Source organism: Acomys minous (genome assembly GCF_964271855.1).
Source record: "Acomys minous genome assembly, chromosome: 16".
In the NCBI taxonomy this organism is placed as follows: Eukaryota; Metazoa; Chordata; class Mammalia; order Rodentia; family Muridae; genus Acomys; species Acomys minous.
Window position 1 is genome coordinate 84145576 of NC_140498.1, and position 27655 is coordinate 84173230.

Consider the following 27655-nt stretch of genomic DNA (forward strand, 5'->3'; position numbering starts at 1 on the left):
TGGGGCGGGGAGAAAAAGGGGGCGGGGAAGGCCGCACGCATGCGTGCCTGAAGGCTCGTGTCCCCGCCCACACACGCACGCGCGTTCCCGTGCGGCTTCCCCACCCCTCCTTGTCCCGCCCCACCCCTCCCTGGTTACCCAGGGCAACCGCAGTGCGGCCGCACCTGGGCAGTGCGCTTGCGTGTTGCTAACATCCCTCCAGGGTTTTTTTTTTCCCCCCTCCTCATCCTCGCCCTGCCGCAGCCGCAGGGAGCGGGGCGTTGCCCTTTTTCCCCTCCGCAGAGAGGGTATCGATCCGCCCCGGGCCCTCCCTTCTCAAGCTGACCGCGGCCGCGTCGGCGCCGCATCCTCCCCTTAACCTCAAGTGAGAGGACCAGCCGGGCAGCCAACGGCTCCCGGCGTGCACCGCGGCGAGCGCTCGGAGGGAGCGGACGAGATGCGCCGGCCGGGCGGCGTCTCCTGAGTCTCCGTGCCCCGCGGCAGGGCCGCTGAGCACCCGGCTCTGACAGTCCCTGCCCATGGGCCGCGAGCCACCGCGAGGAGCAGGCCGAGCGCCGCAGCCACCTGAGGGAGCGTGGCAGGTGAGGCGCGCACCTGCGCTGAGGAGGTTGGAGGAGGAGGTTGGAGGAGGAGGAGACGGCTGGCTCTCGGGGCTCGGCGCCAGGCTGCGCACCGGCGCGGCGGGGGAGGCGCGGCGCAACGGCTGCAACCGCCGGCCCGGGCCGAGTACGAGCCGCATTGCAGGTGCGGGGCAGCGCCCCGGGGTCCGGCCCGACGCCGGCGGGATGCTGCGGGCCACGGCCGTCCGCTCGCGCCACACCTGCCGCCTCCCGGACCTGCAGCCCTGGCGACTGTCTGGCTCGGCGGCGTAAGTTACCCGCCCTGGGCTCCCGGGGACCGGGGCGGGGGCGAAAGGGACCCGCGGACGCGCGCGCCGGCTACTCTCGCAGATAGCGGGCCGCCGCTCCCGGCTGCAGTCTCCTCGGGCTGGACCCGGCCCTGCGGGCTAATGCCAAGTCTCAGGTGTCTTTAGCTGCACTGTTTAGTCCACGGATGACAGCGAGGTGGCCGAGAAAAATATGACCGTGCTCTGTGACAGGTGTCACTGGTCGGTTTCATAACAAAGTACAGGCTTCCAGACACCTTTGGGAAGTGTTAGAGCAGCCGGGCGTGATGGCGCACGCCTTCAAATTTCAGCTCTCAGGAGACAGAAGCAGGTGGATCTCCGAATTGGAGGCCAGCCTGCTCTACATAGCGAGTTTCAAGCAAGCCAAGGCTAATGGTGAGACCCTCTGTCAAAGAAAGGAAAAGAAAAAAGAGTGTTAAAACTAGGGTCGCAGTCTACGAACTGAAGTTTGAGATTTATCTAAATAGCGCTGGCATTATTAATTCATAATTAATTAAGAAGAACCCCGGCATTCTCTCGCCACTGAATTGTAAGGAAAAAAAGATGCTAGCATTCCAAATCACTTTTGCCTCCAGTTTTTCGTGTTTTCCCTTTGGCTGACAGTTCACCAAAATGGCTGAATATTCTAATATGTTTGGGAGAAAGCCTTTAAGGCTTGTGCTTCCTTATGTTTGTGTGTGCATACGACACCACTACTGAAAAGCCTTAAAATAGTTTGGATTGCTCCTTCGGAGTGTATTGTGAGTCAGTTTCGTTTGGATTTGCAGTGTGGAAGGTTGAACACAGGGCTCCACTGAACTCTAGCCCCAGGCCTGGTTTAGCTATATTTTTAAAGTATAAAACAATGATTTGCATAGACCAGAATTTTCCTTGTAACACAAGTATCTCAAATTGGTGTTTTGGAAATTAGGGGTTTTAATTGTTCAATATTTTCAAAGAAACACATGACGCCTTTTGTTTAGAACACCTCACTCAATCTGGGTTCTTAACTCTCATCTGTTCTAGGTTGGAAAATCGATTTTAGCCTCATTATCTAATTGTCAGGGTGTGTTTGCAGCAGGACTGACGTTAATTATGATGTTGATGCTTTTAAGAAATACTTGTAAGGCATTATCTCATATTTCTGGCAAGAAAATACGCAGAGCTCTTTTCTTTTGTCTAAAACAAGGTCAGCCATAAATAGATCGTAATTCATACTGGGTGACACATTTATTAACTAAGATTAACTATCTCTTGAACTTCATATACTCTGAGGGCAGTGGTGAGGTGGCCTGATAGGCTGGGCAAACAGAGCCTGGAAGTCCAGACCAGCTGGGTAGGCTCTGCTGTCGGGGCCCCCCCCCCCAAACATTTGGCAGGGAAGGGCCAGTGTGCTAATGGTCTTCAGACAGTTGAAGGTCTGCCATGCAGAGGGATTTTTATTGCTTTAGAGTAATTCCTGAGCAAGGAAGAGGACACTGAGTACTTACAGGAAGACAGTGTCCTGGCGATGTAAAAGCAGTATTACCATTAGAACTTGAGCTTCCTGCCAGCGCAGTGAATGCTGACTCAGGTCTGGAAGGGCTGTGTGTGTGGAGGGGTCTGTTAGAGGGTCACCCGGGGTTCCAGTGGCCACTGGATAGCAGGACTTTGTTTCCTTCCTAGCTCTGTAGGGGTTTGTTGTTACGTGTTGTGCTGCTGCCTTCTACAGCTGTGGGCATGTTAACGTCCCCAGGCACCTACCTGAATCCTGGGAAGATCCTTGTTGGGTTATCTGCTTGCTGTCAGAAGTGACTTGAGCCCTGTTTTGCATTGTTTTGGGGCCTTAGAGATAAAAGCACTTGTGTTGTCCGAAATGTGTTATATACTTCTTCCTCTGGCTTTTATTTTCTCTAATAACCACCTAGTCAAAAGAGAATTATCAGCAGGGCGTGGTGGCGCATGCCTTTAATCCCAGCACTCGGGAGGCAGAGGCAGGCAGATCACTGAGTTCGAGGCCAGCCTGGTCTACAAAAGTGAGTTCAGGATAGCCAGGACTGTTATACAGAGAAACCCTTTCTCAAAACAAACAAACAAACAAACAACAACAAAAGAGAATTACTTTTTCTAAGAAGGAAGAAAATGAGCTAGTGTCATTTGTTCTGAGAGTCAGCAAGTTATAAAGGTGTGCTTTCCTGAGCTGAGGACATTGCAGATGGTAAGGACATGAATCTTGTGCTTGCTCTGCATTTTAGTTTGTTTATTTCATTACTCAAATATGACTCACATTTCATAGCAAAACAGTCAAGTCATAGTAGCTGTATTCAGTGTTTTCTGGATGGGTTCTAAATATATCTAAAACCAAAAAGAATCACTGTGAAATGAAGAGATGGGGAAAGGAGCTGCCTTAGTTAGGGCTTCTGTTGCTGTGATGGGACACCATGACCAAGAGCAACTCACGGTCCATAGAACAGTGCAGCACCAAAAGCAGAGAGGGTAGGATCCAGTAGGACAGGAATCTGGAGACAGGAGCTGATACAGAAGCCATGGAGGAGTGCTGCTTACTGCCTTACTTTTCCAGGCTTGCTGAGCCTGCTTACTTATGGAACCCAGGACTAGCAGCCCGAGGTAGCCCCACTTACAATGGAGATGGGCCCTCCCACATAATCACTATTTTCATGGAAGCATTTTCTCAGCTGAGGTTGTCTCCTCTCTGATGACTCTAGTTTGTGTCAAGTTGACATAAAACTAGACAGCACAAGGGCTTTGCGATTGAAAAAGATGGAAGATGTGCCTTGTCTGTGCTGTGCCAATCTTGAGCTGACTGACATGGGGAATAGCTATGTCAGCATTAGAATAATGACCAGATATGTGCATTAATTGGGGTTAGTACTCTGGGATGTGGCCAGTGACTAAAGGGCAGCAGAATGGTCATGAGGCCAATAGAGTTAAACTGTTGGATCCTCCAGAACTGGAGTTCCTGATGGTTGTGAGCCACCATATGGGCACCGGGAACTAAACCACAGTCCTCTGCAAAAGCAGCAAATGTTAGCGGAGCATGGTAGCACACACCTTTAATCCTAGCACATAGGAAGCAGAGGCAGGCAGATCTCTTGAGTTTGAGGCCAGACTGGTCTACACAGCAAGTTCAGGACAGCCAGGCCTCTTTAGTCTAGAGACTCTGTCTCAATAACCAAACAGATAATGTATTACTTCAGAAAAAGATTCCCAAAGTTATTTTAAGTATTATTTCTAAAACAACAAATGATCAAGTAAGGCAGGCATTTAGAAAATAGCATAGTTATCTTAAAAGATGTCTGTGTTGAATAGGCATGATGGTGCATACCTGCAATCCTAGCACTCAGCAGGCTGACGCAGGAGAAGCCTGAGTTCAAAGCCACCTGGTACTACACTCCAAGACCTGTCTTCAGAGTGAGGAGTAAGACTTGTTCATGACAAATGATACTGAGAGCAAAGAGCAATAGTTCATGATTGTTTCCCACTCATCACTTCCCAGAATGAAAGGTGCATGCTGTCCTGGGGCTGGAAAGGAAGAAGGGAGGGAGTAACTTTCTCCTTGATGCTGAGTGATGTATTTTCTAAACTGAGCAGTGAAATCCCCAGGCTAGTACCAAACAAGAGGGCAAACCCAAGAGGCGTGGTGCTTAGGGTGCATGGAAACCCCTGATGAATGCATTATAAGACAGAGTACTTTGTTTCTGCGGATTATATCTGTGTTTCCTGTTTGGCGGCCCGAGAGCAGAGCGAGTTCAGCTCTGCATGAGACCCGTTGTCCTGGGATTCTTTCCTAGGCCATTGTGGCATGCTGTTGCCTCCTCACTTGCTATGTGGCCGGAGTTTGTGAGCCTGGAAGGCCACTTTCATACTGGGATTGTTTCAGGTATGTCTGCTACTACACATTGCTGTTTCTAGGATTATTGTGGCCCTAAAGGTTGCACATTTTACCCAGAAGTGAAGAATTACCCTGGAAAGGTATTGGTCTTTGACATTGTGGGGGGGATGCATGAGACACTGGTTTCACAAGGGCAAGTTTTGTCTCTGTTGTGGATGATTACCCTGGGAGTGCTAATGGCTTCTAACCTAATTTCTCTAGTGATGGATGACGGAGGAAGCTAAGCTCATGTCGCACTCTCCTCTCAAGGAAGGTTTTTTTGAACTCTTGTCTCTCTGGCCATGACATATGTTGCCCCAAGCAAAAGGCACAGGTGTTATTTCTCCTCCTTGACTAGTGACATCCGCATTGGGAGTTACTAAAGCTTTGGAGGATAAAGAAAGCTGCAGCTAATTTTATGTCCTTGTAGACAAGACTAGAGCTGAGGTCATCAGTATTGCCTGTCCTTTCTGAGGTGTGTCAGTCTTTCTTTGTCTTTTGTAGTATCTCATCTTTATTATTTATTTATTTATTTACTTATTTGGTTTTTCGAGACAGGGTTTCTCTGTGTAGCCTTAACTGTCTTGGACTCGATTTGTAGACCAGGCTGGCCTCGAACTCACAAAAATCCACCTGCCTCTGCCTCCTGAGTGCTGGGATTAAAAGTGTGCGCCACCACTGCCCGGCTTCATCTTTATTTTTTGATTGGATGTCTGTGACCAGACCAGAAACCCCCAGAAGCTGAGAGTAGCATATTTCAGCCATGAAGGCACTTGTTTGTGGGCTTGCCTGTTGCTCTGGGGAAGGAGATGTGTGGTTCTTTGACAGAGGAGGAAGGGTATAGCCCCTGTGGGCTCTGCCCTGTGCACAGGTCTTAACTAAGCATACTTCTTGTGAAAAAAGTGGGCAAGTTGGCTGGGTGGCTTAGCAGTACCCTGGCAGTACTTTGCAGAAGTCAAGCTGGGGTACTTGCTGCTGAGCCTGATGATCTGATTTGGATCTCCAAATCCTATGCAAAAGAACCAGCTTCCCCAGATCACCCATTGACCTCCACACACCCACCATGCCCCCCAGGACGTAAGTGTGAAACAAAATTGTAAGTGGTTGAGGCAGTTTTTGATAGTTTATCTTGGTATCAAGGTTCTGTTACTGGGGCCTAGTGATGAGAGTACTGAGGCTAGACCTCACTGATAGGAGCAAAACCTAGTAATGAGAGTACTGAGGCTAGACCTCACTGATAGGAGCAAAACCTAGTGATGAGAGTACTGAGGCTAGACCTCACTGATAGGAGCAAAACCTAGTGATGAGAGTACTGAGGCTAGACCTCACTGATAGGAGCAAAGAGGTGTGTGTGTGTGTGTGTGTGTGTGTGTGTGTGTGTGTGTGTGTGTGTGTGTGTGTGTGTGTTAGAGTGGGACAATAAGCCAGAAAAAGAAGTCCAGAACAAAACCTTCTTAGAGACAGGAGTGACCTCTTGAGATGTCCTGTGTCTCAGCCATGGTTGAGACTCAGAGCAGCTCTGCGCCACTGCCTGGCTCTAGAACATGATGGGAATTTTGCCCGACAACTTTTGGGGCTCTGCATACTACACCTGCAGAGCTGTGGGCTGAGGACTTGGACTGTTGTCTGACTGCCCGTAGACACACGGCTCACACAAGGTAGTAACGGTCATTGATGCCTTCAGCGTGGCTTCTGGTGACAGAACACGACTTTATCACACACATCCACGCTCTGTAGCTGAGGGAGTGGTTAGAGGCCTCACAGTTGCCCAGCTGGTTAGGTGAAAGTTCTAGATTTTTAATTGTTGACTTCTTGTATGCAGTCCTGTCTCTGCAAAGTACTGTCACGGTCCTGCACATAGTTCCACTTTAACCTGTTATCACCCAGTCCAGTTTTGGGAGACAGTGAAGACATGGAGGAACACAAAGTTGCATTCCCATCATGTGTGTGCTTCTGAGTCAACACATTATGTGCTAGATCCAGGAATAAGATCTTTTACAGGCTTTTGCCAGTCATGTGTCAGCCTTTGCATGTAGCTATCTTCTGGATGAGTGGAGAAGTGTTGGCTCTGTTTCTTAACGATTAAACTTTATTATACAACCCAACCAGCTTACACAAAAGGGAAACAAGGGTAAACCTTCCCATATCCGGTCCACGGGATGGGTTCCTAGGTGTCTCTGGCCTGCGCTAATCTGGCCTGTTAGCTGATTCTCTTTAGCGCTCAAGCCTGGTCTGAACCTGCTGCTCCTCTCTCTGTCCTCTCCACCTGCCTGTCTGTCACGTGCAAGGGGTGGTCTTCCTCTCCCATTGAGGGTCGATTAGAAACACAATAGTCCAGGTGGAGTCCCTCGGTCCCCTTCCTAAATTCCAGGCCCAGGATGGCTCCACCCAGTCTATCTCAAGGTTAATCTCAGGGAGTATCCGAGGTGTGTCCAAGGGCAAAGCCCAAGACTGCTTTCACCTGTGACAAAGCTTACACTCCTTCCCACAGAGAAGCATCCATGTGATGTGGAGAAGCCAGTCCTGTTTGAGTGACCTGATCTGAGTATATTTATAAGCCCCCCTCCCCCCCCCCAAAAAAAAAGCCCTCCTGTCATTTCCGAATGGCTCGGCTCCAGCACAAGCCTGAGCAGAGTGACTCATACAGCGCTGTTGGTAAGCTGGGAGGCTGGGAGGCTGGGAGGCTCGGAGCACCTGCCTCTGCCCAAGTCTCCCTGCATCCCTTCTTGTTTGCATCCAGCCAGGAGGTACAGGGAAACACCCTTTGCCTCTTCCAAGGGCCTGTTTGAGGAATACCAAAGGTTACCTGGCTGCTAAGGTTCCTACATGAGGCCTGGCCTGGGACAGTTACAACATGGAGAGAGCTAGTCAGCTTAAGAACACCAAGCAGGAAGGTTCATGAAACAAACCTGATGCGTGATAATGTGCATCAGTGGCTTCAGGGGCCACAGTCAGGGAGCCCCCCACCAACATCCTAGTGCTGTACTGTCAGTGTGAGGGCGTTTGGTCTTCTAGGCAGAGGATAGCTACCATGAAGTGTGGACCCTTCTGTGTTAAGGATGGAGGCATCCCAAAGATTGGCCACATTGCTGGAGCTGTTTAGCCTTTTCTCCTCCAGTATACAGTTTTCGTTGGTTTTCTTTACTGTGTTGTGATGCTCACATATAGTCATTCTGTATTAAGCTGTCTGCGTAAGTGGCAATATATTATAGTTTTTAAGTGTACTGAATTCATCAGGTGCCCATAATACACTGATTTAATCATCCTCAATGGGCTTCAAAAGCAAGTGTTCAGAACTGTCTAGCTGTTACCCACAAAGACAGGTGGGTGACAGGTTTGCTTTCCTTTGAATTTTAATTTTTCTGTACATCTTTAGATAAATACATACTATTACCTAATCATTCCATTACAGCACTAGTACATAAGAAATTAAGGATTTTAAAAGCAAAGTATAAAAAAATGATGTAAATATTATTTTAATACTGGCAGAGAAATATGACACCTGCATATATTTCTCAGCTAATAGCATAACTTTATACTTGAGTATGTGTGATATCTAAGTCGTCTTAGGGGCTTATGAAGAGGCTGTGTCTCCACTCGGAAAGAGTAGATATGTATCGTTTCCCTTTGTAAGAGAATTCTTCCATGTGAATTAGTATGTGCTGGGGTGTCCAGCCTCCCTGCATCTGGATCTGAGCTGTACAAGGGTCATGTTGGTGCTTGGTTCCATACATAGTCCAAATGGTGACTTTAGTTCCTGGCACTAAGACTAAAGAAAGATGTTTCATTAGGCTGGCAAGATGGCTGAGTTGGCAAAGGTTCCTGTAGCCAAGCCTTGGCAACCTGAGTTCTATCCCCAGAACCCGAATGGTGGAAGGAGAGAACCACCTTCCACAGGTTGTCCTCGGACCTCCACACACAGTCTGTGACGCTCAAGCACATTCAATAAGTTAAACGTAAAAGAGTCAAAAGAAAAGGTGCATGATGAACGCATGGTGTATATTGTTACTCCACAAAGGGGAAGCCAAACTTCAAGACCATGCATGAAAGAATTTAAGAGCCTCAAGAAAGTGTGACATGTTTTTGGTGTCATCCTCTGTAGCTGGATTTTGCTACTTTATTGTTGTTGTTGTTTTGCCTGCTTCTCTAGAGACGTTTAGTATTCCAGACAATTTACTTCATTTGAAGAACCTACACTCAATCTCCCCGCAACACCAGAGAGGAGGGAAAGAGAGAGAAGAGAAAGAAAGAGAAAGGGAGATCCTCGAGTCTCATTTCTTTCTTCTTGCTTTTTCTTTGAGCGCAACTACTAACAAACTGCAACCACCCCTCCCCACCCCATCACACCACACCCCCACACCACCCTGACCCCCCATTAACCAACAACCAGTAACACCCTTCTCGGGGGCCTAGCATTTATATACCCTCTGAAAAGTTTCCAAAATTCCAAACATCACACAATTTCAGAGACTGTTTGCAGCTGTCAAAACCATGGCGCTGCTAAAGCACGAGGCAAATCATAGCTGCTGCAGGCAGTCCAAACAGCCCCAGATTACCCACACCTGGGATTAAAATGAAAACATATTCTTATATTTCTGCATTTTTAAAGAAAACAAAATTTCAAAATTGTCACTACAGTCTTCCATGTTACATTAGAATGTCTTCATTCTTGTGCTTAGTATAAGAACGTGGGGAGTTGGGGGCTGTTGGGTGTTTTTGTTTTGTTTTACTGCACTTGGTCTTGAACACAGGGCCTCAACTGTACTGGGCAAGTGCTTTACCACTAGACTACATTTTTTTTTTGAGACAGGGTTTCTCTGTGTAGCCTTGGCTGTCCTGGACTCACTGTGTAGACCAGGCTGGCCTCGAACTCACAGTGATCCACCTGCCTCTGCCTCCCACGTGCTGGGATTAAAGGTGTGCACCACCACTCCTGGCCAAACTACATCTTCAGCTCTTTTATTTACTTATTTATTATTTTTTGGAGGTAGTCTAAGTTGTCTAGAACATTCTATAGCCCAGGAAGGCTTCAATTTTATAATTTCCCTGCCACACCTTCCCAAGATTACAGCCTGTCATTAAGCCAGGCATTTGTTGTTGTTGTTGTTGTTTTATTTTGTTAAAGATTTAAAAGTATGTATAGCTATTTTGCCTGAATGTGTGACTGTACAGTTTTGATTTACATGCATTCCTGGACCCCACGGAGGCCAGAAGAGAGCATTGGATCCTTGGAACTTAAGTTACAGAAGGTTGTGAGCCACTGTGTGGGTGCTGGGAACTGACCTGAGGTGTTCTGGAAGAGCAGCCAGTGCTCTTAACCACTGAGCCACATCTCCAACCCCTGTATCTTTAAATTTTATTGTATTTATTTCTTTTGGTTTTTTTGAGACAGGGTTTCTCTGTGTAGCCTTGGCTGTCCTGAACACTCTTTGTAGAGCAGGGGCCCTTGAACTCACAGAGATCCGCCTGCCTCTTCCTCCCTGAGTGCTGGGATTAAAGGCGTGTGCCACCATGCCTGGCTTTTAGCACTGATTTCTTTAACTTTTATTATATTCATGCAAATTGCAAAGCTTAAATTAGCCCCCTCTGCTCAGGGTGTCCTGCTGACCACAGAGCCTGTTATTTTATTCCTTCCATCCTGAAGAATTTTTACGAGGAGTAGAGGTGTCTGGTCACATCTCATCAACAACATCTTGAGGGACCTGTGTCTTTTTAAGATAGCAGTCTCCTTAAACACAGAGATTCCCTATATTGAATTAATGCCAAAGCCTTTGAACAGTATCCCTGGAGTTGACCCATGTCAGCTCTGTCTAGACTTGAGAGTATCCACAGAATTTCTCTACAGACACTTTATCTTTCATAACATAATACTGGAGATGCCTTGTTTGCAGGGCTCAGTTTCTCAGTTTAGCTTTGTGTTTAGACAAGAAAACCAGAATCTTTCTGCCAAGAACTGAGAAGGGGCACTCATACACACGAGCCACATGGAGTTTCTGTGTGAGCCTAGGGAACACAGAGGTGTCTGGGTTGGACCAGCATGGGGCCAGGTGGAGTGCTCACCATGGGTGGGAGGGGCAGGATAAGTTTACACAGGATCGCTCTGGTGGCTTGCTGCAGGACGGCTGCCCTTTCCTCCAAGGTCAGTAGCTGGTGCCTGGTCAGGGGTTCCCTCCTGTGAGCTCCATATAGCCATACTTGTCAGTGAATCCCAAAGAGAGCAGCGTAAACCTCAGATCCTAAGAGCCTCGCCTCAGAGCAGAGCCAGTCACTCCACCTGGGCTGCTGCAGTTCATATTGGGGACTGGATAGCTCTTTGCTGTGGGGCTTCCTGATTGCAGGCAGCACCCTTCACTAGCTATAGTGACCCAAATAGCTCCAGATGTGGTGCCCAAGAGCATGTTAATTCTGAGTACTTCCAGCTGCTGTACATACACAGAGAGACAATGGCCATGTAGACTATCTGGGCAGAACAGTAATAGCTCACACCAGTCGAGACTCAGCAGGGACAAGATTGCATAAGCAGGCCAGCTCTTGGTAGGTGCCATGTGCAGAGCCCTCTGCCTCCCCACAGTGTCTCGCATGCTGTTCTTCCCACTTCCCCACTGCCCTACTTCTGTCCATCCATCTTAGTCACAGCGTTTAAACGGGCAAGTGATCTGAAGAAGGAGTCAGCAGCCATGGCCTGATGTTTATAAGAAGCAAGCCTGAGCCCCTCCTCCAGCGAGCCAGCAAACCACAGCCTCTGTGACAGCAAAAGAGGTCACCTTGCACTGTACTGGAAGACAGTACATTGTCAAGTAAGTCAGAAAAGCAAATTTTGAGGATTTCTAGGATAGATTGAAAAGATTTCTGTTGAATCTGAAACGTGGGTGTTTAAAACACTCAATGGGAAGTAACAGAGCAGCACATTTTCAGTGTTCTATACCAGCTCACAAGCAGGATCCAGGTTTCTAACCCAGTACAGGGGCTGCTCCTCTGCAGCTGGAGGGCAACCAGCTCGTTCTGAGGTGCCACTCACAGGAGCAGCCACATGAGCAGTCCAAGCTGTTGGACTGTTAGCACCAAGCAAAAAGTCCCCACATTAGCTACTCACAGCTTCAGCTCTGCAATAAGAAAGAAGAGAGGGAACTTTGAAAGAAGGCACCCTAACTAGTAGTGTTCTGTCACTGCAGTGAGTGCTGGCTGGCATTTCCTTCAGACGAGTACAACAGTGCAGTTTGTCAGGAACGTGTGTCAGAGTGGTTCAGAGTGAATCCCGGCCTTGCTTCCTGCTAACTGCTTGCTGAGGTATGGACTGGGTAAGAATGTTCAGTGAGCCTGACCGTGTAAGCCTTTATGACTGCTTTCCCCCAGAGCTGAGAGACCTGGGCCACTATACCTCTCCTCTCTTGTGCTCTGCTTTATCCTAGCCAGTCGAAATTCTGAGTGGGGAACTGCATGTTTATTGTATAGCCCCCCCCCCACCTTGGTTGGCACCTCAGCTTAAATGTACATTAAAAAAAATATGTTTTGCCCTCATGTGTATCTGTGAACCACGTATGTCCCTGGTGCTCATAGAAGCTGGAAGAGTGTGTCAGATCTCTTAGGACTGGAGTTATAGATAGTTAGCTGCCATGTGAATGCTGGGAATTGAAGCCCAGGTCCTCTGCAGGAGCAGCCATGCCCTTACCTGCTGTACCATCTCTCCAGCCTTTGTGAGAAATTCTTGGCATGTAACTTGTAGTTCTTGTAGTAAATCTGGCATTAGCCAGTGTATCCCACCTTGTTTCCATGCCTCTCCAAAGTCAAGAAGCATATGGTTACACTATTGTAAAGTTTCATTCATGTTTTCCTCCCCAGGTCTGCCCATCCTCTAGGGCTCAGCTAAGACCCAGCCTTCCCAGAAGGAAGAGGCTTTGTCCTTCCGTACTCTATGCACTTACTAGCCAGTTAAGGCCTGGTGCCACCTAGTATCATACAAAGTGTCAGGAATGCTGTGATAATTGATGTCCCACCCTACTGCCAAGGGATCTTCTCTGCCTGGAGGAGAGACAGGTACACAAGCGGGTGCCTCTCTGGCTCCCTTCCCCTGGCTCCTGTGTTTAGTACTTCCATCAGGAGGTTATAATTGCAGATCGTTTTCTAATCTTCCCTCCCCAAGTGATTGTATGCATGGAGTGGAGTTATATATTGGGTGCTTTTGGGGTATGCTGTCTTGGTTGCTAAGTACATAATCAAAAAGACTGATCATCCAGCTAGTGAAATAGGCTTTGTAAATATCAAGACAAATTTCATCGAGGTGTGGTGGCATACACCTGTGATCTCGGCGCTCAGAAAGCTAAAGCGGGAGGATGGTGGGTTTGAGTTCAGCCTGGGCTATGGCAAGTTCAAGGCTAGTCTAGGTTGCAGAACGAAGCACTGTCAGAATATGTTTTAAGCAAATTCGATGATATTAAGCTTCTGGCTCAAGGGGTCCATGGACTGGTGTTCAAGGAACCTTGTCCTTTAAAAGTTCATCGGTGGAGCTGTCTGTACTATATTACAGAGATCCGAAAACCTCGTTGTCGCAGGGTGATCCTGACACCTGGCCAGCTTGAGACGCTCACAGGTGATAGTTTTGCACAGCCATGAATGATTTCTCTGCCAGTAGTGGCCACTCTTGATTGGTGACCCCAGAGAGTCGGTACCCTGAGTGCTGCCTGCAGGAAAAGAGGGGATGCAGCAGTAGCAGTGGCAGCGCCTCTGTTCCACATGGCCTTGCCCACTGCTATCCCAGCAGCCACTTGTGTCTAGGGTGTTCTGTGGAGTCTGAAGTCCTGGCTTGATTTGCCTGTGGTCTGGAGCTCCTGCCTCCCAGGGTAAGCTCTGCCTCAGGTTCCACAAGGCCAAGGCCCTCCGAGAAGACTCCCTGGGACGGAGAGCTTGGGCACTGACCTTTTCTGGCCTACACAGCCCACTTAAAAGTTCATCAGCTCCCTGCATTCCAGACCTGTTTTCTTGAGGAGACCTTGCACGCAGAGGGACACACCCCTTATCCAATTGTGGGTGCCTGGCTTGGTTTTAAATAGCAACTCTGAAAGTGTGAGCTAATCGGAGTAAGAGGAACATGGGAATAAATCCATCATGCAGGCCTCCAGTGACGACAGGCTTCCCAGACAGCCTGGGTATCATGTTTCCATGCCTAATTGCCAGCTTCTGATCACATCTTTACAGCCCTAACATTAGGCTGTGCGTTCTTCTGGAAGGAAATGGGTGTCGGTGGCTGGAGGGTTGTTGATGGGCTTGTTATATGATGGTAATGTCATCAAGATACAGGAAGGCAGACTGTGTGGGTAGAGGAGGCACCCACCGTCTCTTGTCATTCTCTGCCTGGCACTAAATCGTTGCTGTTGTAAAACTTGCCTCCAGTGGATTCTTGTTTGCTTGGGTAAAGTAATGGCAGTTCTAAGCCATCCCCTGACATGTTAGGGGATCATATAGCCTCCTCCTTAGTGGTGTTCAGGGGTTACCTTTCTCACGAGAGAACACTTGATCATTTCTTCTGACTATAAAGTGATCTTTGGGTAGTACTAAAATAGAATGAAAAAATACTTATTTACTTTGATTTTATGTGTATGGGTGTTTTGATTTCAGAAATGTCTGTTTATCAGGAGTGGACAGTGCCCATGTAGACCAGCTGAGGGTGTCAGGTCCCCTGTAACAGAATTACAGACAGATGGGAGTCACCATTTGAGTACTAGGAATTGAACCCAGATACTCTGGAAGAGCAACCAATGCTCTTAACTGCTGAGCCATCATCTCTCTAGCCTGGAAGTTTTAAGAAGTAAAAAATCACCCATAACCCACCATTTAGAAAGTAATGTTTTCCTACTCTTGTGTACATCCTTGGACATTTTGTTATGAAGCAAAGCTCCCTTTTTTACTTATACACTCAAAATGTAAAATTGCTGATACAGCTTTAAACATGAGCTTTTCAGCTTACCCAATCACAGGCATGTGCTGTTAACTTTTCATCTCTGCACAGTGCAACTGTGCCATGCTCCCTGAGCCTTCTTTACCAAGCATTCAGAGGCCTTTGTGTGGCGGGTGTTGTGCAAAAGTAAGAGTTTGGTTGGTTGGTTTCTTCTGTTTGCCTCTAGAAACACATCAGAGAAAATGTCTACTGTGTAGTTAGAGAGCAGAGCCCCATAAGACATCTATCTCTGCATAAAGTTTTCCATTTCGGTTGATGCCAGTCAGCTTGTTTATTGCTCTGACACAGTACATTGTGCTTAATCTTATAGCTGAGAGTTTCCTTTTGTCCCTATAAGTCACCATGCCACATAGACAGCATGCTGCCTCTTCAGGTTACAGGGGATTATATGTGGCTCAAACTCATGGTTCCTGTTCAAAACATAACCAAAAAAACCTGGGCGGAGAAATGGCTCAGCAGTTTGGATAGAGCACTTGTTGCTTTTGCAGATGACCCAGGTTTGATTCCCAGCACTCCAAGATAACTCACAACCATTCCTAAATCCAGTTCCAAAAGATCCAAAGCTCCTTCTGACTTTGGGCAGATGTGTGATACACACATTGTACATGAGGTGAAACATTCATACATGTGAAAAAATTAAATGACAAAACTAAGAAACTAATTCTTTTTGGTTAGGTTAGTTTCGTGTGTATGAGTGTTTTGCCTGCATGTATGTCTGTGAACCATGTGGTGCCTGGTGCCAGAGCAAGTCAGAAAAAGGGCACTGGATTCCCATAGAGCTAGAAGTACAGGCAGTTTAGAGCCACCGTGTGGATTTTAGGACCTAAACCCTGACCCTTCGCAAGAGCAACAAGTACTGTTAATTCCTGAGCCATCTCTCCAGGCCGACACACCCTGATTATTTAAGATTACCTCTGTTTTCAATATTCAGTGCTGCAGCTTTGTTCCTCTTTCACAAGATATTTCTGGGAACTTGTCAAATGCTTGCTTTCCTGGAGCTAATGCTCTTTTTTTCTTTCTTTTTTCTTTGGGGGTTTTCAGATGACCTGCTCGTTGATGAATTTCCTAAGTGCCAACTGGAGGTTCCCACAGCTCACAGCAGCTCAGTCTTCTAGGTTACTGTGAACTCAAAGCTGTGTCTGTGTTGTCTTCATACATGATAACGTTGTTGCATTTTTAAAATCATGTGTGTGTGCACTTGTGTGATTGCACCATGTGTGTACACATACCACAGCATGACTGTGAGGGTCAGAGGACAACGTGCAGGAGTCAGTTCTCTCTTCCACCATGTGGATCCTAGGGATTGAGCTCAGGTTGTCTGGTAGGCACTTTTAACTGCTGAGCCATCTCAACAGCCTCCTCCAGGGTATGTATTAAAGCAAACCCAGGGGAGGGCAATTACTTAGCCTCAGGCCATTTTTAGCTATTGGTAGAGTTCTATAGATTGATTCAGAGGAAGAAGTAGCTTCACTGTCCCTGGGCTCCTGGCTCTACCTGCCATCTGTCCATCTTTATTGGTCTCCCCGGATGGCCCTCTGCAGTGGAGATGGACTGTGAAGGCTGCAGAGAAGTGCATACGTCTCTGTGCTTTTATGTTGTCTTCTTTGCGAGCAACTAGAATTTGCCAGCTCATTCCCATACTTAGTGTTTAGGAAATACTCTACTACAAGCAAGCAAACAGCCAGAAGTAAGTTTGCAGAGCTGCGAGCTTGTATTTACATAGCAGCAGTCACTGACATTCATCGAGCACTTACTGTATGCCAGGCACCAGAGCCCGGTGCACTTAGCAGTGAGTGAGCTGTCACAGAGATCAGGTTCCAGCTAATGGCTTCACTTCCACCCCAGGCCCAGTCCCACCCCTCTCATTTGTCCACCCTCTTCTTTTTGGTCCCACTGAGCTCTGCAGATCTTTTCTGGGGCTGAATTTCTTTATGTGGAGACAGAGGTTGCTGGCCAACTACTTGGAGATTTTCTTCCCCTGATGTCATGAGCCCACACATCTACCTAGAAATTTCTGGAGAAATTCTTTCTTCCCTGGCCATTCCTTTTCCTAATAGCCATACTTAAGCTTCAGGACACCAGAGTAGTACATAAAGTTCCTACAAAAAGTCCAGTGGTCCTTAAGTCCCAACACTGAGATGCTGTGTCGTGCCCGTAAAGACAGGTCCTGTCATAAAGTAGGGAAGACAGTGCATCTGTCCTTCATGAAGAGAGAATCTACTGTGAATGAGCTATAACTAATTTATGAGTAGACTCAAGAATAGCTTGAGTCACCCCTCAGTCACCACTAGGCACTGTTCTCATATTCTGAAATCGTTAACACCATGGCTTTGTGAATCAAGCTGCTTTGGCTAGTGCAGAACCTGTGTTTAAATGAGACCCCTCCCCTCTCCCCAAAGATACTCATTTCTCTTTGTCTGCTAAATGTAGCTGCTTTAAAATATCTCTCAGGCTGTCGAGACTTTATGGGGTGAGGTCATGTTCAGATCAATGCAGCTGCAGGGCTTTTTGATTAATGTGAGGTTACTTGGGCGCAGCCTTTTTACTCAGCCCCATGGTGGAGCAGGATAAAATTATCTGAAATACATACATAATGCATGAGTTCTTGGGGGAAGAAAGAAAGAGGGAAGAAAGTGGGGGCTGCCCAGAGTAGTCCAAACAGAGGGGAACAGGGTGTGCAAAGGCCCTGTATTGTAGGGTGTGCCATATATAAGGGCAAAGGATGCCACGGCATGAGCGCAGGAGCATATTGGGGACCCAAAGGGACAAGGCTGGGGAGGGGCAGCCTGGCTAGAGCATCAGATGCTTGCCGTGAAAACATAAGCCAGATGAGTGTGTGCAGAGGGTGGGGTGGGGCTGTGAAAGGATGTATTTTGGAAAGAGACTATCTAGACCTGACTATGGGTCTACCCTCATAGACATAATAGCCAAATGGAATCTGGCAGCCCACAGCTGAGCAGAGCACTACTTGTGGCCCAGGGCACCTTGTGCTGAGTCAGTCCCCAGGGGCTATTACCTGGCTGTGGGACAGAGAGGATGAGTGTGAATCTGGCCCTTGGCCCACCCTGCTGGTTCCCAGGTCATGAGGACACACACACTGAGGGTGAGATCCCTGTTAGCTTTCTTTTTTTTTGTTTGTTTGTTTGTTTTTGTTTTTTGAGACAGGGTTTCTCTGTGTATCCCTGGCTGTCCTGGACTCACAGTAATCCACCTGCCTCTGCCTCCCGAGTGCTAGGATTAAAGGCGTGCGCCACCATGCCTGGCCCCTGTTAGCTTTCTGAAGCAACCTTGCTTTGCAAAGGTACCGGAGAGGGCCCAGAAGGCAGGGCCTTTGCCCACCTTCTTGTCCTAAAAGCAGGGCTGGTTCATGAGTATCCTGAGAATGGACTGAAAACCCAGATAGAGAGCCACATCTGATCCAGAACATGCACAGTACCTGACCCCCACCTTGCAGGAAGAGCTGTCATCCACTCTTTCTGGAGCTGAGTTGAATCAGGTTTGTCTGTGCACTTTGTGTCAGAGGTTGAATGTGTGCGCGCACGCACGCGCGCGCGCGCACACACACACACACACACACACACACACACAGGAAAGCATTTGCCTTCCTGTGTAAATCTCCACCTGCCTGGCCTTGAAGGTTATTGCAGCAAACCCGGAGGCTGAGCGGAACTGCCAGATTCGAGAACATTTTTTGGCTTACCTGTTTCGGTGAGCACATCCCTCTGTCCTGCAAAGAGGACTATCAGAGCAGATGACAGAGAGCTGGCGCAAAAGTGCCCCATACAGAATATCTTAATGCCCTGGAGCTAGGAGGCAACCAGTACCAGGGAGTCAGGATGAGAATTGGGCTTGGCTGTGGGCAAGCCATTTGTCTTCATACTGGCAAGGGCCCTTAGCCTCCATTAGTGTAGAGTTATCCCCAGGAATGGTGGCACAGTTCCCTAGGAGCTACCTCACTGGGTCTCTCCGGCCCTCTGTATAATGCACAATGACTTTCCCTGATAGGTCTGCTGAATGCAGAGGGGACGTGTGAAGTAATAGTGTTCTGTGGTGTATTAACTGCAGCAAGTGTCTGAGTGCCTCACCCTTCTAGTCAGTCAAGGTGACCTTGTTAAGGGACACCCGTTTCCACTGCTGCAGCTGCCTGGAGAAAAAGACTACAGGCCTGTGTGTGCTCACTGGGGTTGGGCCAGGCCCTGGTAATGATAGTGGCTTGGAACTCTACCTGCAACTGAGGGCAAGGTCTCCCAAGAGAAGAAAGGGACCAGTGTCCAGCTCCTGCTGCCTGTCATTGTGCAAAAAGCTGTGAAGTTACTGATGGCTCTCAGCAAGGCAGAGGCATTTGGATCGCCCTGAGGAAAGGCCACAGTTCAGAGCTGTGATCAGGGTAGTGTCTTCACCACACAGAATGGCTGTAGAGGCAAGGTGCTCTGAGGAGGTGGTCTGGGACCCATTAGTCATCTGCAGAAACCCCACAGATGACTCTGTCCATCACACCAACCAGTTCTAGACCCGGCAGTGTGCCCTTTCCCATGTGTCTGACTCCTCAAGTAGCTTGGGGACCAGTTCCATGTCCTGTGTCATCTATAATGAGGGACTGGTATCTGTAACTCAGGAGAAAAATAACATCACTGCCTTAAGCTATGCAGTTCTTTCCCCCAGGGATCCAGGGACCCAATAGCACCTCCATCCTGCCCAGCTGGTGAGAAAATCCCTTAGCCAGCAGGCCATAGTTGAGCTCCACGTACACATGCCTTGCCCCCTAGACCTGCACAGGTGGATCGCCTCTTTGGAGCCTCTTAGGGCATCCCAGAGGAGGGACACAAGGGGACCCAGACAGCCACGACTACCACAGAGCTGAAAGTCCCTGTCTTGACGTCAGAGTACATTCCTGTGCTCAGGGCTCTGCCAGCCTCCCCAGTGGTGCATTGCACTCCTTGCACACCTGGGTTTGTTCTGGGGTAAGAATTCCTGAGTCCAGAGTTAGGGTCAAGCATTGAGTCCGAGGCAGTCCAAGTAAGAACAGTTCCTTAAATGATACTTAAATGGATTTCAAATAAAACTTAGCCACTACTCGGGGATTGGAACAGGGTGCCACAGGGGGGCCTGGTGTAGATTAAAAAAGCAAGTATCAGGTCCCTGTGTAGATATGTTACTCTCTCAGAGCTGCATGAGATGCATTAAAGTTCAGACTATAATAGCACATGCTTTCTCGGGCATGTATGCCACGTGAATGATAGATCTGAGGAGGAAGCCCCTGCCAACATGGGACTTGGTGCTTGTAGGTCACCATTGGTATTTACCATCGCCTCTTGGGTGCAGCACAGGGCTAGGCTTAGGTTGAGGCAGAGACAAGCCTTCAGGCTGTGCAAGGACGAAGGCAGGAGACACATGCTCATAAACCCACTGTGACAGTTCCCTAGGACAGTGGCCGGGGATGTGAGGCACAAAGCCTCATTTGAGCCTAGCGCTTGGAAAACAGCATACCTTAGGCTGAGACCTCAGGGATCCTGGGGACAGAGGTAGAGCGGGGTGCAGAAGGCTGTTCTGCCATTGGATGGCACGGATAGGCCCTGAGGGAAGCTGCACTACTGGTGGTGCACTAGGCCTCCAAAGAGGCCAGGAGCAGACTCAGGCTGGGCAGAACAGTGGCACCTTACGTACCCACACCTCCCCAGCTACTGTGCAGAGCATGAGCGGGAGGAGGAAGGGGACGTATGTGGGCCACATGAAAGAAAAATGGAGCAGGCCAGGCAGGGCAGAGGGATGGCCTTGTGACTTTTACCAGGACATAAATGCAGGGTAACGCACCACCATGTCAATGTTCTTGCCTCCCAAGCCAGCAGTCCCAAGTACCACGGCCCAGGTGGGCCTCAGACTCTACCAGGTTGAGCAAGAAGAGCTTCTGAGTGAAAGAAATGGTAGTCATGGCTGGGAGGCTCAGATACCAGGCCAGGCTGCCCTCTGAGAGACAGTGCAGGCCCGGGGCTGCTCTTCACATGTCTCCTCTCACTGTGCCCTGGTTGTACTGGTTCTTCTGTGTCCCTTTCCAAGGCCATGTACTTGGCACAGAGTACTGGGGTCTCAAGAGTCACAGGGTCCACCTTGCCCCGTGCCTTGTCTAGTGGCTTCCAGAGATGGAGCTCACCAGTTCATGCCCTCCAGACAAAATTTTGTGCCTTGCCACACGGTCTGCTTTCTCTTGACATTTCCCTCTAATTCAGATGTCCTGCTTTTTCTCACCTTAATTCTGCTAGGATATCTATTTGGCCCTGTCAGTTCATTTCTATTTCCTTCTGTGCGTTTTTTTTAGCTCTTCTGCAGGCAGAGTTTGATAGAGTCCCAGCAGTCCAGGCTGATGGTGTGCGTGAAAGAAAGCAGGGTCTGAAGTCCCAGTGGGAACATTCTGAGAGGTGAACACAACTCCAGAAGTGATGGCAGTGGATGTGCTGCCGCCGGCACAGCCACATGCTGAGCAGATGTCATAGGCACGCTGGGGGCCCTTGAGAAATGGGGCTCCTGCAGGAGGGCTCTCCAGCGTGCCCATCAGGAGAGGCACTGAGAGTTGTCTTGACTAATCTGCATTCTGTCCTCCGTGTTTCTCAGTGCTGTGCCAGGTGTCTTAGTTATTACCATTGAATTACTCTAGAAGATGGCCTGGCTTCACATCGCTCCGCTAGAGATGAGAGCGGGACCTGAGACCTATCCTTCTGTAGCCAGTGTGTGACCCCGTGAGATGTTCTTAGGACAGGATCAGAGCCTTGCTCAGTTCTGAAAACTGCTCTCCGGATATTTCCTTCCTCCCCCTCTTCTCTACCTGTCAGGGCCTCCAAGTAATACTTAGAGGCCATTGCATGTGTCCTGGCCCCAGGTTTTCTGTGGGGCACTACTGCTTCCTAGTTACAGAGCCTCTTGCGGTGGGGCAGTCACACCAGTCAGGACATGGGTAGATGCGATCTGAATGTGAAGAAACCGTGTTCCGTTTCTACTGACTCTTCCACCCCCGCCTGAACCTGCTTCCTTTCCAGGATGGGAGCAGCCTGGAGTCCCGTACTGGGTGCCACCCCTGCCTCAGCTGGTTCTCACAGAGCCCCAGCCCTCACCTGCTCCCCACACATTTAATGACTTGTACCCAGAGCCCCACCGTCTCTCAACTGATGCTTGAAACAGTGACCAGAGTTTTGTATCTCCTGCAGGTCACCTGGATGTCAGCATGGCAGCCACAAACCTTGAGAACCAGCTGCACAGTGCGCAGAAGAACCTGCTCTTCCTCCAGCGGGAGCATGCCAGCACACTGAAGGGACTGCACGCTGAGATCCGGCGGCTGCAGCAGCACTGCACAGGTGGGTGCTGCCATCAGCGTGTGTATCAGTTGGGTCAGCAGCTGCGCCAGGCCTACTCCTCATGCTCATGTGTCCATGTGATTAACCCTTTGAGGCCCACACCCCTGCCAGTGACAGGGCTCCACACCGTATCGTGAAAGCACTGAGCACGCAGCTGCAGGTCTTGCTCTAGAGCAGCAGGTCGTCTGCAGTACATGGGGCAGCTGCTCACTAACTTTGTGCTCTTGAGGTGTGTTCTGGGAAGATGAGGAGGGGAACTCTTGAGGCACTGGTCCTCTGTGGCCCTGATATGAACCTTGAGCCCTGGTGTCTCTTACATTGATCCTTGGGACTGGTAGAACTCGCGCACTGGGATGTGGTGCTGGTTTCAGAACTGATGTGAAGCACACCATGATAACCCTGTGCCATGTTTCCTTTGTAGATCTAACGTATGAGCTGACACTCAAAAGTTTCGAACTGACAGGTAAGAGCTCTCCACTGAGGAGCTTCTTATTTTCTTTGTAACATGTTCCCACTGGTCACATGCTTAGGGTCCCTTTGGCAGTGAGAGTGGTTGCCTGAGCAAAGACACCGGAGTTCAGAGCCCTAAGTCACCTGTAGGGTGGAATGACAAGTGGCTTTCTCACTTCCTATTGATATATACATCAAGAATGCCTACTATATACTTTTCAGAATTTTCTAACTTTTCTACCATGGATGTATATCTTTCTTTAATCCAGAAATAAACCTCAATGTAACTTGAGCCAGAAAGGAAAAAAAGTGAGAACTAGGTGGAGGCCCCACCTCCCCAGTCTTCAGAGTGAGGACTAGGCGGAGGGCCCCACCTCCCCAGTCTTCAGAGTGAGGACTAGGCGGAGGGCCCCACCTCCCCAGTCTTCAGAGTCTACAAAGCCGATTGCTCCATAATAGGGAGAACAGTGACCCTCAGTCGTGGGCCCAGAGTTTGGGGCCCTCTTTCTCTGGGCTGCAGTTTAGATGTTCTTCTCTGCTGAGACCCTTCAGAGACCCCCAAGGGAATAGCAAACCAGTAGCAGCTGGAGAAATGACAGATACAGGGCCTTGTAGGAGCTCTGGACCTGTGTGAATAGCCTGTTCCTTAGCACAAGGCTGGGTCTGAGGGTATAAAATGTGTCTTGGGGAGACCTTTCCCATAACTAAGCTTTACCAGGGCAGTTTGCTCTGTGAGAGGACAGTCTTTGTGGAAACCTCAGGTCCTCAGCACCACTGAGCACTGGTTACGCTGTTCCATCTCCTGAGCACTCCTTTCAGGGTTTATCTGTGCTTGCAAAAGGCCTGTCAGGCTTCACAGGCTTTGGAACAGAGAGCCTGCCCACCACAGTCTCCATAGAGATCCCGGAGTCCTCTGCCAGGAGCTCAGGTCTACACCACCATCCCCACCCGACCACACACACACCATGCCTGCCCATGCTGTGGGAGACACAGCCTCACGCCACCCCATTTTGCCCAGACTAGTTATCAAGCCTCTGTCTCAAGTCCCCCTCACCACCCTTTTAGGACACCCTCAATAGCTTATGGTTTTTGTCAAAGCTGTGTAAGGTGCTACCTCAGCAGAGGGAGCAGTTTGAAAAGCCTCTGGGTGGGTTTTTTGTGGGGGCATGTCCCCTCCTCTGTGGTGAAACTACGCTCAGCTCCTCACACATCAGATATAATCTTAGAGAGCAGGTCAGAAAGGGTCCTGATTCTCTCCCTTGGAGGCCATGATGCCTGCAGTCAGGAGAGGCGGTGTACATCTCTCATGGGGAACAGAACCAGGAGTACCAGAACTTCCAGAAGCACCTGCCAGATCTGGGCCAACGCTGCACCTGAGAGCAGACAGCAGGGTAGCTGGTCGTTTTCAGCAAAGGCCAATGTTTGACCAAGCCCTGAAGTTCATGTTCTGCTAAGACTAGGGTTGTGTGCCTCTGATAATGTCTATAATGGCTCCGAACCTGTGAGTGTCAAGGACTGCATCCTTTACCAGCACCTGGGAGTCTGTTCTACTGTCCCAGGCCCATCATCTCTCTTAGTACCCCTTGGGGACACAATGATTGTGTCTGGCTGGCATGCAATCAAAGGCCTGAGACTGTAGACCTGTCATGCTTGTAGATAGTGCTGAGAAAGTGGGACCATCTGCAGGCGCTTAGAGGAAAAGCAGTGCATGTCAGGCCTGACTGCTGCGCTGGTGTTACTCACTACACCCCAGAGTCTAGTGCTGGGGCCGGCGGGGTAGGGGTGGGGTGGGGGGCTGGTGTTTCACTTTGTTTTTACTAAGAACATGAGACCTCATACAAGATAATACTGTATTATTTCTAGTACTACCATTTGTGGATTCAGTCTCTCTCTTTACACACACACACACACACACACCTGTGTTCACTTGTCCATAGGGCTTCTAAGAGTTCAGAGTCTACCTGAAGCTGCTGGCTTAGGCAGATGAGGAATGCCAAGACAAGACAAACCAGGTTTGGGGTGCCGCAAGACTCAAAGGTGCAGTGTGCTCCCAGCACCCACAGGCACCGCAGGGCTATCTGCAGATTTTGGACGCACAGATCAGGAGTTGATTCAACAAAAGTGGTCACAAAAGAAGCAAGGAGGCTCAGGATTCATGTGGGTGCAGAAGGATTGGAACAGATGGACCGGCAGCTGGTTAGGCCATGAGGAGTCATTGCCGTCCAAGGGAGGAAGAGGGGAGCAGGGCGGATTGAAGGAGGCCTGGGATGTGGTAGAACCCAGTGGGAAGTGGGGCCAGACAGGTCGGAGAGAGAGCAGGCTGTCAACTAGCACCAAAGGGAGCAGAGAGGGGAAGTTCTAGATTGGGGCAACTAGGAGACTAAAAGTGGCAGAAGAGCAGGCTCTAGGCCTGAGGGACATGTCTGATGCCCTTCACTTGTAGAGCTGGCACTCCAGAGACGCTGACTCCAGCTGACGCTCAAGCTGTTTTAACTTCAGCACCTTCAGATTCTGGAGACGTTCTTTTACGCAGTAAGCCAGGGAACCAAGAGCTGGGAGGGGCCTCAGAGACCCCCTGGTCGCCTTTAGTGGGAGCAGGGCCTGCAGGCCATTCTGCACCCCGCCTACCATAGAGCCCTCGTCAGGGCCCTCCACGCAGGCCGTGAGCACCTCCTTCCTCTGCCAGGCTCTGACCTGGCACCTGACTTCTTCCTGCAGGAGACGGCTCTTCTAGGACGACGGAGCTGAAGAGGCGCTGTGGAGAGCTGGAGGCCCAGCTGAAGGCCAAAGAGGAGGAAAACCACAAGCTGCTGCAAGAGCTGGAGCAAAAGAATGCCGCCATTGCTGTGCTGGAGAACACAGTGCGTGAGAGGGAGAAGAAGTACCTGGAGGAGCTGAAGGTGAAAAGCCACAAGCTGAGCATGCTGTCCGGCGAGTTGGAGCAGCGCGCCAGCACGGTGGCCTACCTCACCTCACAGCTACACGCAGCCAAGAAGAAGCTGCTGAGCTCCAGCGGCACCTCGGACGCCAGCCCAGCAGGCAGTCCTGCACTGGCCAGCTACAAGCCCACGCCCCCCAAGGACAAGCTGCCTGAGACACCCCGCCGCCGCATGAAGAAGAGCCTGTCAGCACCGCTGCACCCCGAGTTTGAGGAGGTGTACAGGTTCGGAGCTGAGAGCCGCAAACTCCTTCTGCGGGAGCCTGTGGATGCCATGCCCGACCCCACCCCATTCCTGCTGGCCCGGGAGTCCGCTGAGGTCCAACTCAAGGAACGGCCTCTGGTCATCCCTCCCATTGCCTCAGACCGCAGCGCCAGCGGGCAGCATAGCCCAGCCCGAGACAAGCCGCACAAGACCCATGTTGGGGTGGCTCATCGCATCCATCATGCCAGCCCGCCACAGGCTCAGGCAGACGGGGAGACAAGGGCCGTGGACCAGGTGAGCGCAGGGAAGGTGGTGCGGAAGCACTCAGGGACGGACCGAACTGTGTGACGCCTGCGGCGCCTCCGCAGCCAGCCACCCACTGTGAGCGCCACAGGGAGCCTTGCCCACACCGTCCTCGCCCACCCATGCCAAATGTCTCCTATCGTCGCCGCCTGGCTCCTGGCCCCATAGCGACACAATGCTACGATGGTGTCCCCGCTGAAGATATTTACTGGCACTGTGGCCAATGCCTGCATGCCATTAGCTTGCTTCCAGCCCCATGAGATCTTGGCACACTCCTAGTCAAGGCCTAGGCCACGGCTGTATCACTGCGTTCGTCACCCAGAATCAGAATTGCCTGAAGTCAAAGCAAACTACAGACCTGCCCCTCCCCATGTCCAGGGCAGCCTGTGAGAGCAGAGCAGCAGCTTCCGCTCCTTCCTGGAGACTTCTGCCTTGCACAGTCCCTTTACTGAGCAGCTGTGTCACATGGTCTAAGCAAGATGACCTCACCCCTGATGTCACCCCAACCTGAATGTGTGTTCATGATTTTTTTTTTTCGTTAGTTTCATCCAAATGTTTAGGATCCAAGAAATGTTATTTTCTAAACCCGACCACCTTCTCCTCTGTGTCTTCTTGAAGCACCGAGGGATGTGGAGGAAGAGGTCAGGGAGCACTAGCAGGTGGGGGTGGGAGCACTCGCTGCCCAGAGCTCTTGCTGAGATGGTTCTCCTGCATTCTGTCCTGCCCAGGCTCCAGCTGGCCAGCCCACCCTCACAGTGGCAAGAGAGGCAGCCGGTGGCCATTTGTCCCCAAGCCACACACGGGCTCTGGGAGAGGAGAGGTCCGGAGCTCAGGCAGGACCTGACCGCTTGAGCTTCTGTGCTCTTGCCAGAAGGGGGCATATGCTGGAGCAGACGGAGGTGGAATCCTAAAGCAGTGGCTTAGCGGGAAGGAAGAGAACGCACTTGCCTTAAAACTTGCTCTGGCGTATGCTCTGTCCAGAGTTCTCTAAAAGAAGCTTGAGAAGCTACGGCTGATCACAGCACCCACATGGCAACTCACGATTGGCTGTAACTCCAGGGACCACCTTACATGTGGTGCACGTATATTCAGGCAGGCTCACACACATACACAAATAAAATCTTAAAAAATAAAAACTAGGTGTGGTGGTTCAGGTTTGTGACCCCAGCCCTGGGGAAGTGGAGATGGGCACCCTGGGGCTCTGGCAAGTCAGCAAAGTCCAGGATAATGAAACCTTGTTTCATAAGGACGGAGGGGAGCAAGTGCCTGAGGAATGAACAACACAGTTAACAGGCATCCACACAGAAAAAACCCACTGCAAAACTAGGTTCATTTAATGGAAAAGTACATTTAGGTGGCTGATTGCTAATGCAAGGAAAATCAGCATCAAACACCTTCCACCACCACCACCCCACCTGGCCCCCAGAGAGCCTCTCTGAAATGACATCAGTCTCCCATTCTCAGGAAGCACCCGCACCTCTGTGACCTGCCCCAGGCATGGTGGCTCCATGTTGCCCTCCACGTGTTGCGGTTAATCTGAGTTCAGGGTGAGGCACACCCCCTGTAGCACCCAGTGTGAGATGTGCTTTGTGGTAAAGAGGTCAGCTTCGAACACTAAGCCAACTCCCATGGCATTTCTCCTCATGGAAGTTGTGTAGACAGGGGTCCGGAAGGTGTTCTGCAAGGGAGAGGCTGGTGACACCCCCT

General features: G+C 49.9%; 2 protein-coding genes across 6 annotated transcripts in view; one reads left to right on the forward strand and one right to left on the reverse strand.

The window, feature by feature from the left end:
* The first annotated feature begins 140 nt into the window (after window positions 1-140).
* On the forward strand, window positions 141-27084 carry CCDC92 (coiled-coil domain containing 92). Of its 3 annotated transcripts, none has more exons than XM_084762037.1 (4): window positions 141-581; window positions 21906-22052; window positions 22474-22515; window positions 25221-27084. In XM_084762037.1, exons 2-4 carry the CDS (start codon window positions 21923-21925, stop codon window positions 25991-25993), a joined length of 945 nt encoding a protein of 314 aa, XP_084618163.1. In that variant the 5' UTR covers window positions 141-581; window positions 21906-21922; the 3' UTR covers window positions 25994-27084. The 3 variants fall into 3 exon arrangements, with proteins under 3 accessions (XP_084618163.1, XP_084618164.1, XP_084618162.1); XM_084762038.1 differs by lacking the exon at window positions 141-581 and adding an exon at window positions 651-868; XM_084762036.1 differs by lacking the exon at window positions 141-581 and adding an exon at window positions 12769-12791.
* Window positions 26552-27655, reverse strand: part of DNAH10 (dynein axonemal heavy chain 10) — a 117579-nt gene continuing 116475 nt past the window's right edge. For all 3 annotated transcript variants that reach the window (XM_084761997.1, XM_084761998.1, XM_084761996.1), the window contains exon 79: window positions 26552-27626. In XM_084761997.1, the coding sequence (XP_084618123.1) occupies window positions 27480-27626 (147 nt within the window). In that variant the 3' untranslated portion in view covers window positions 26552-27479. The remainder of the gene's footprint in view (window positions 27627-27655) is intronic.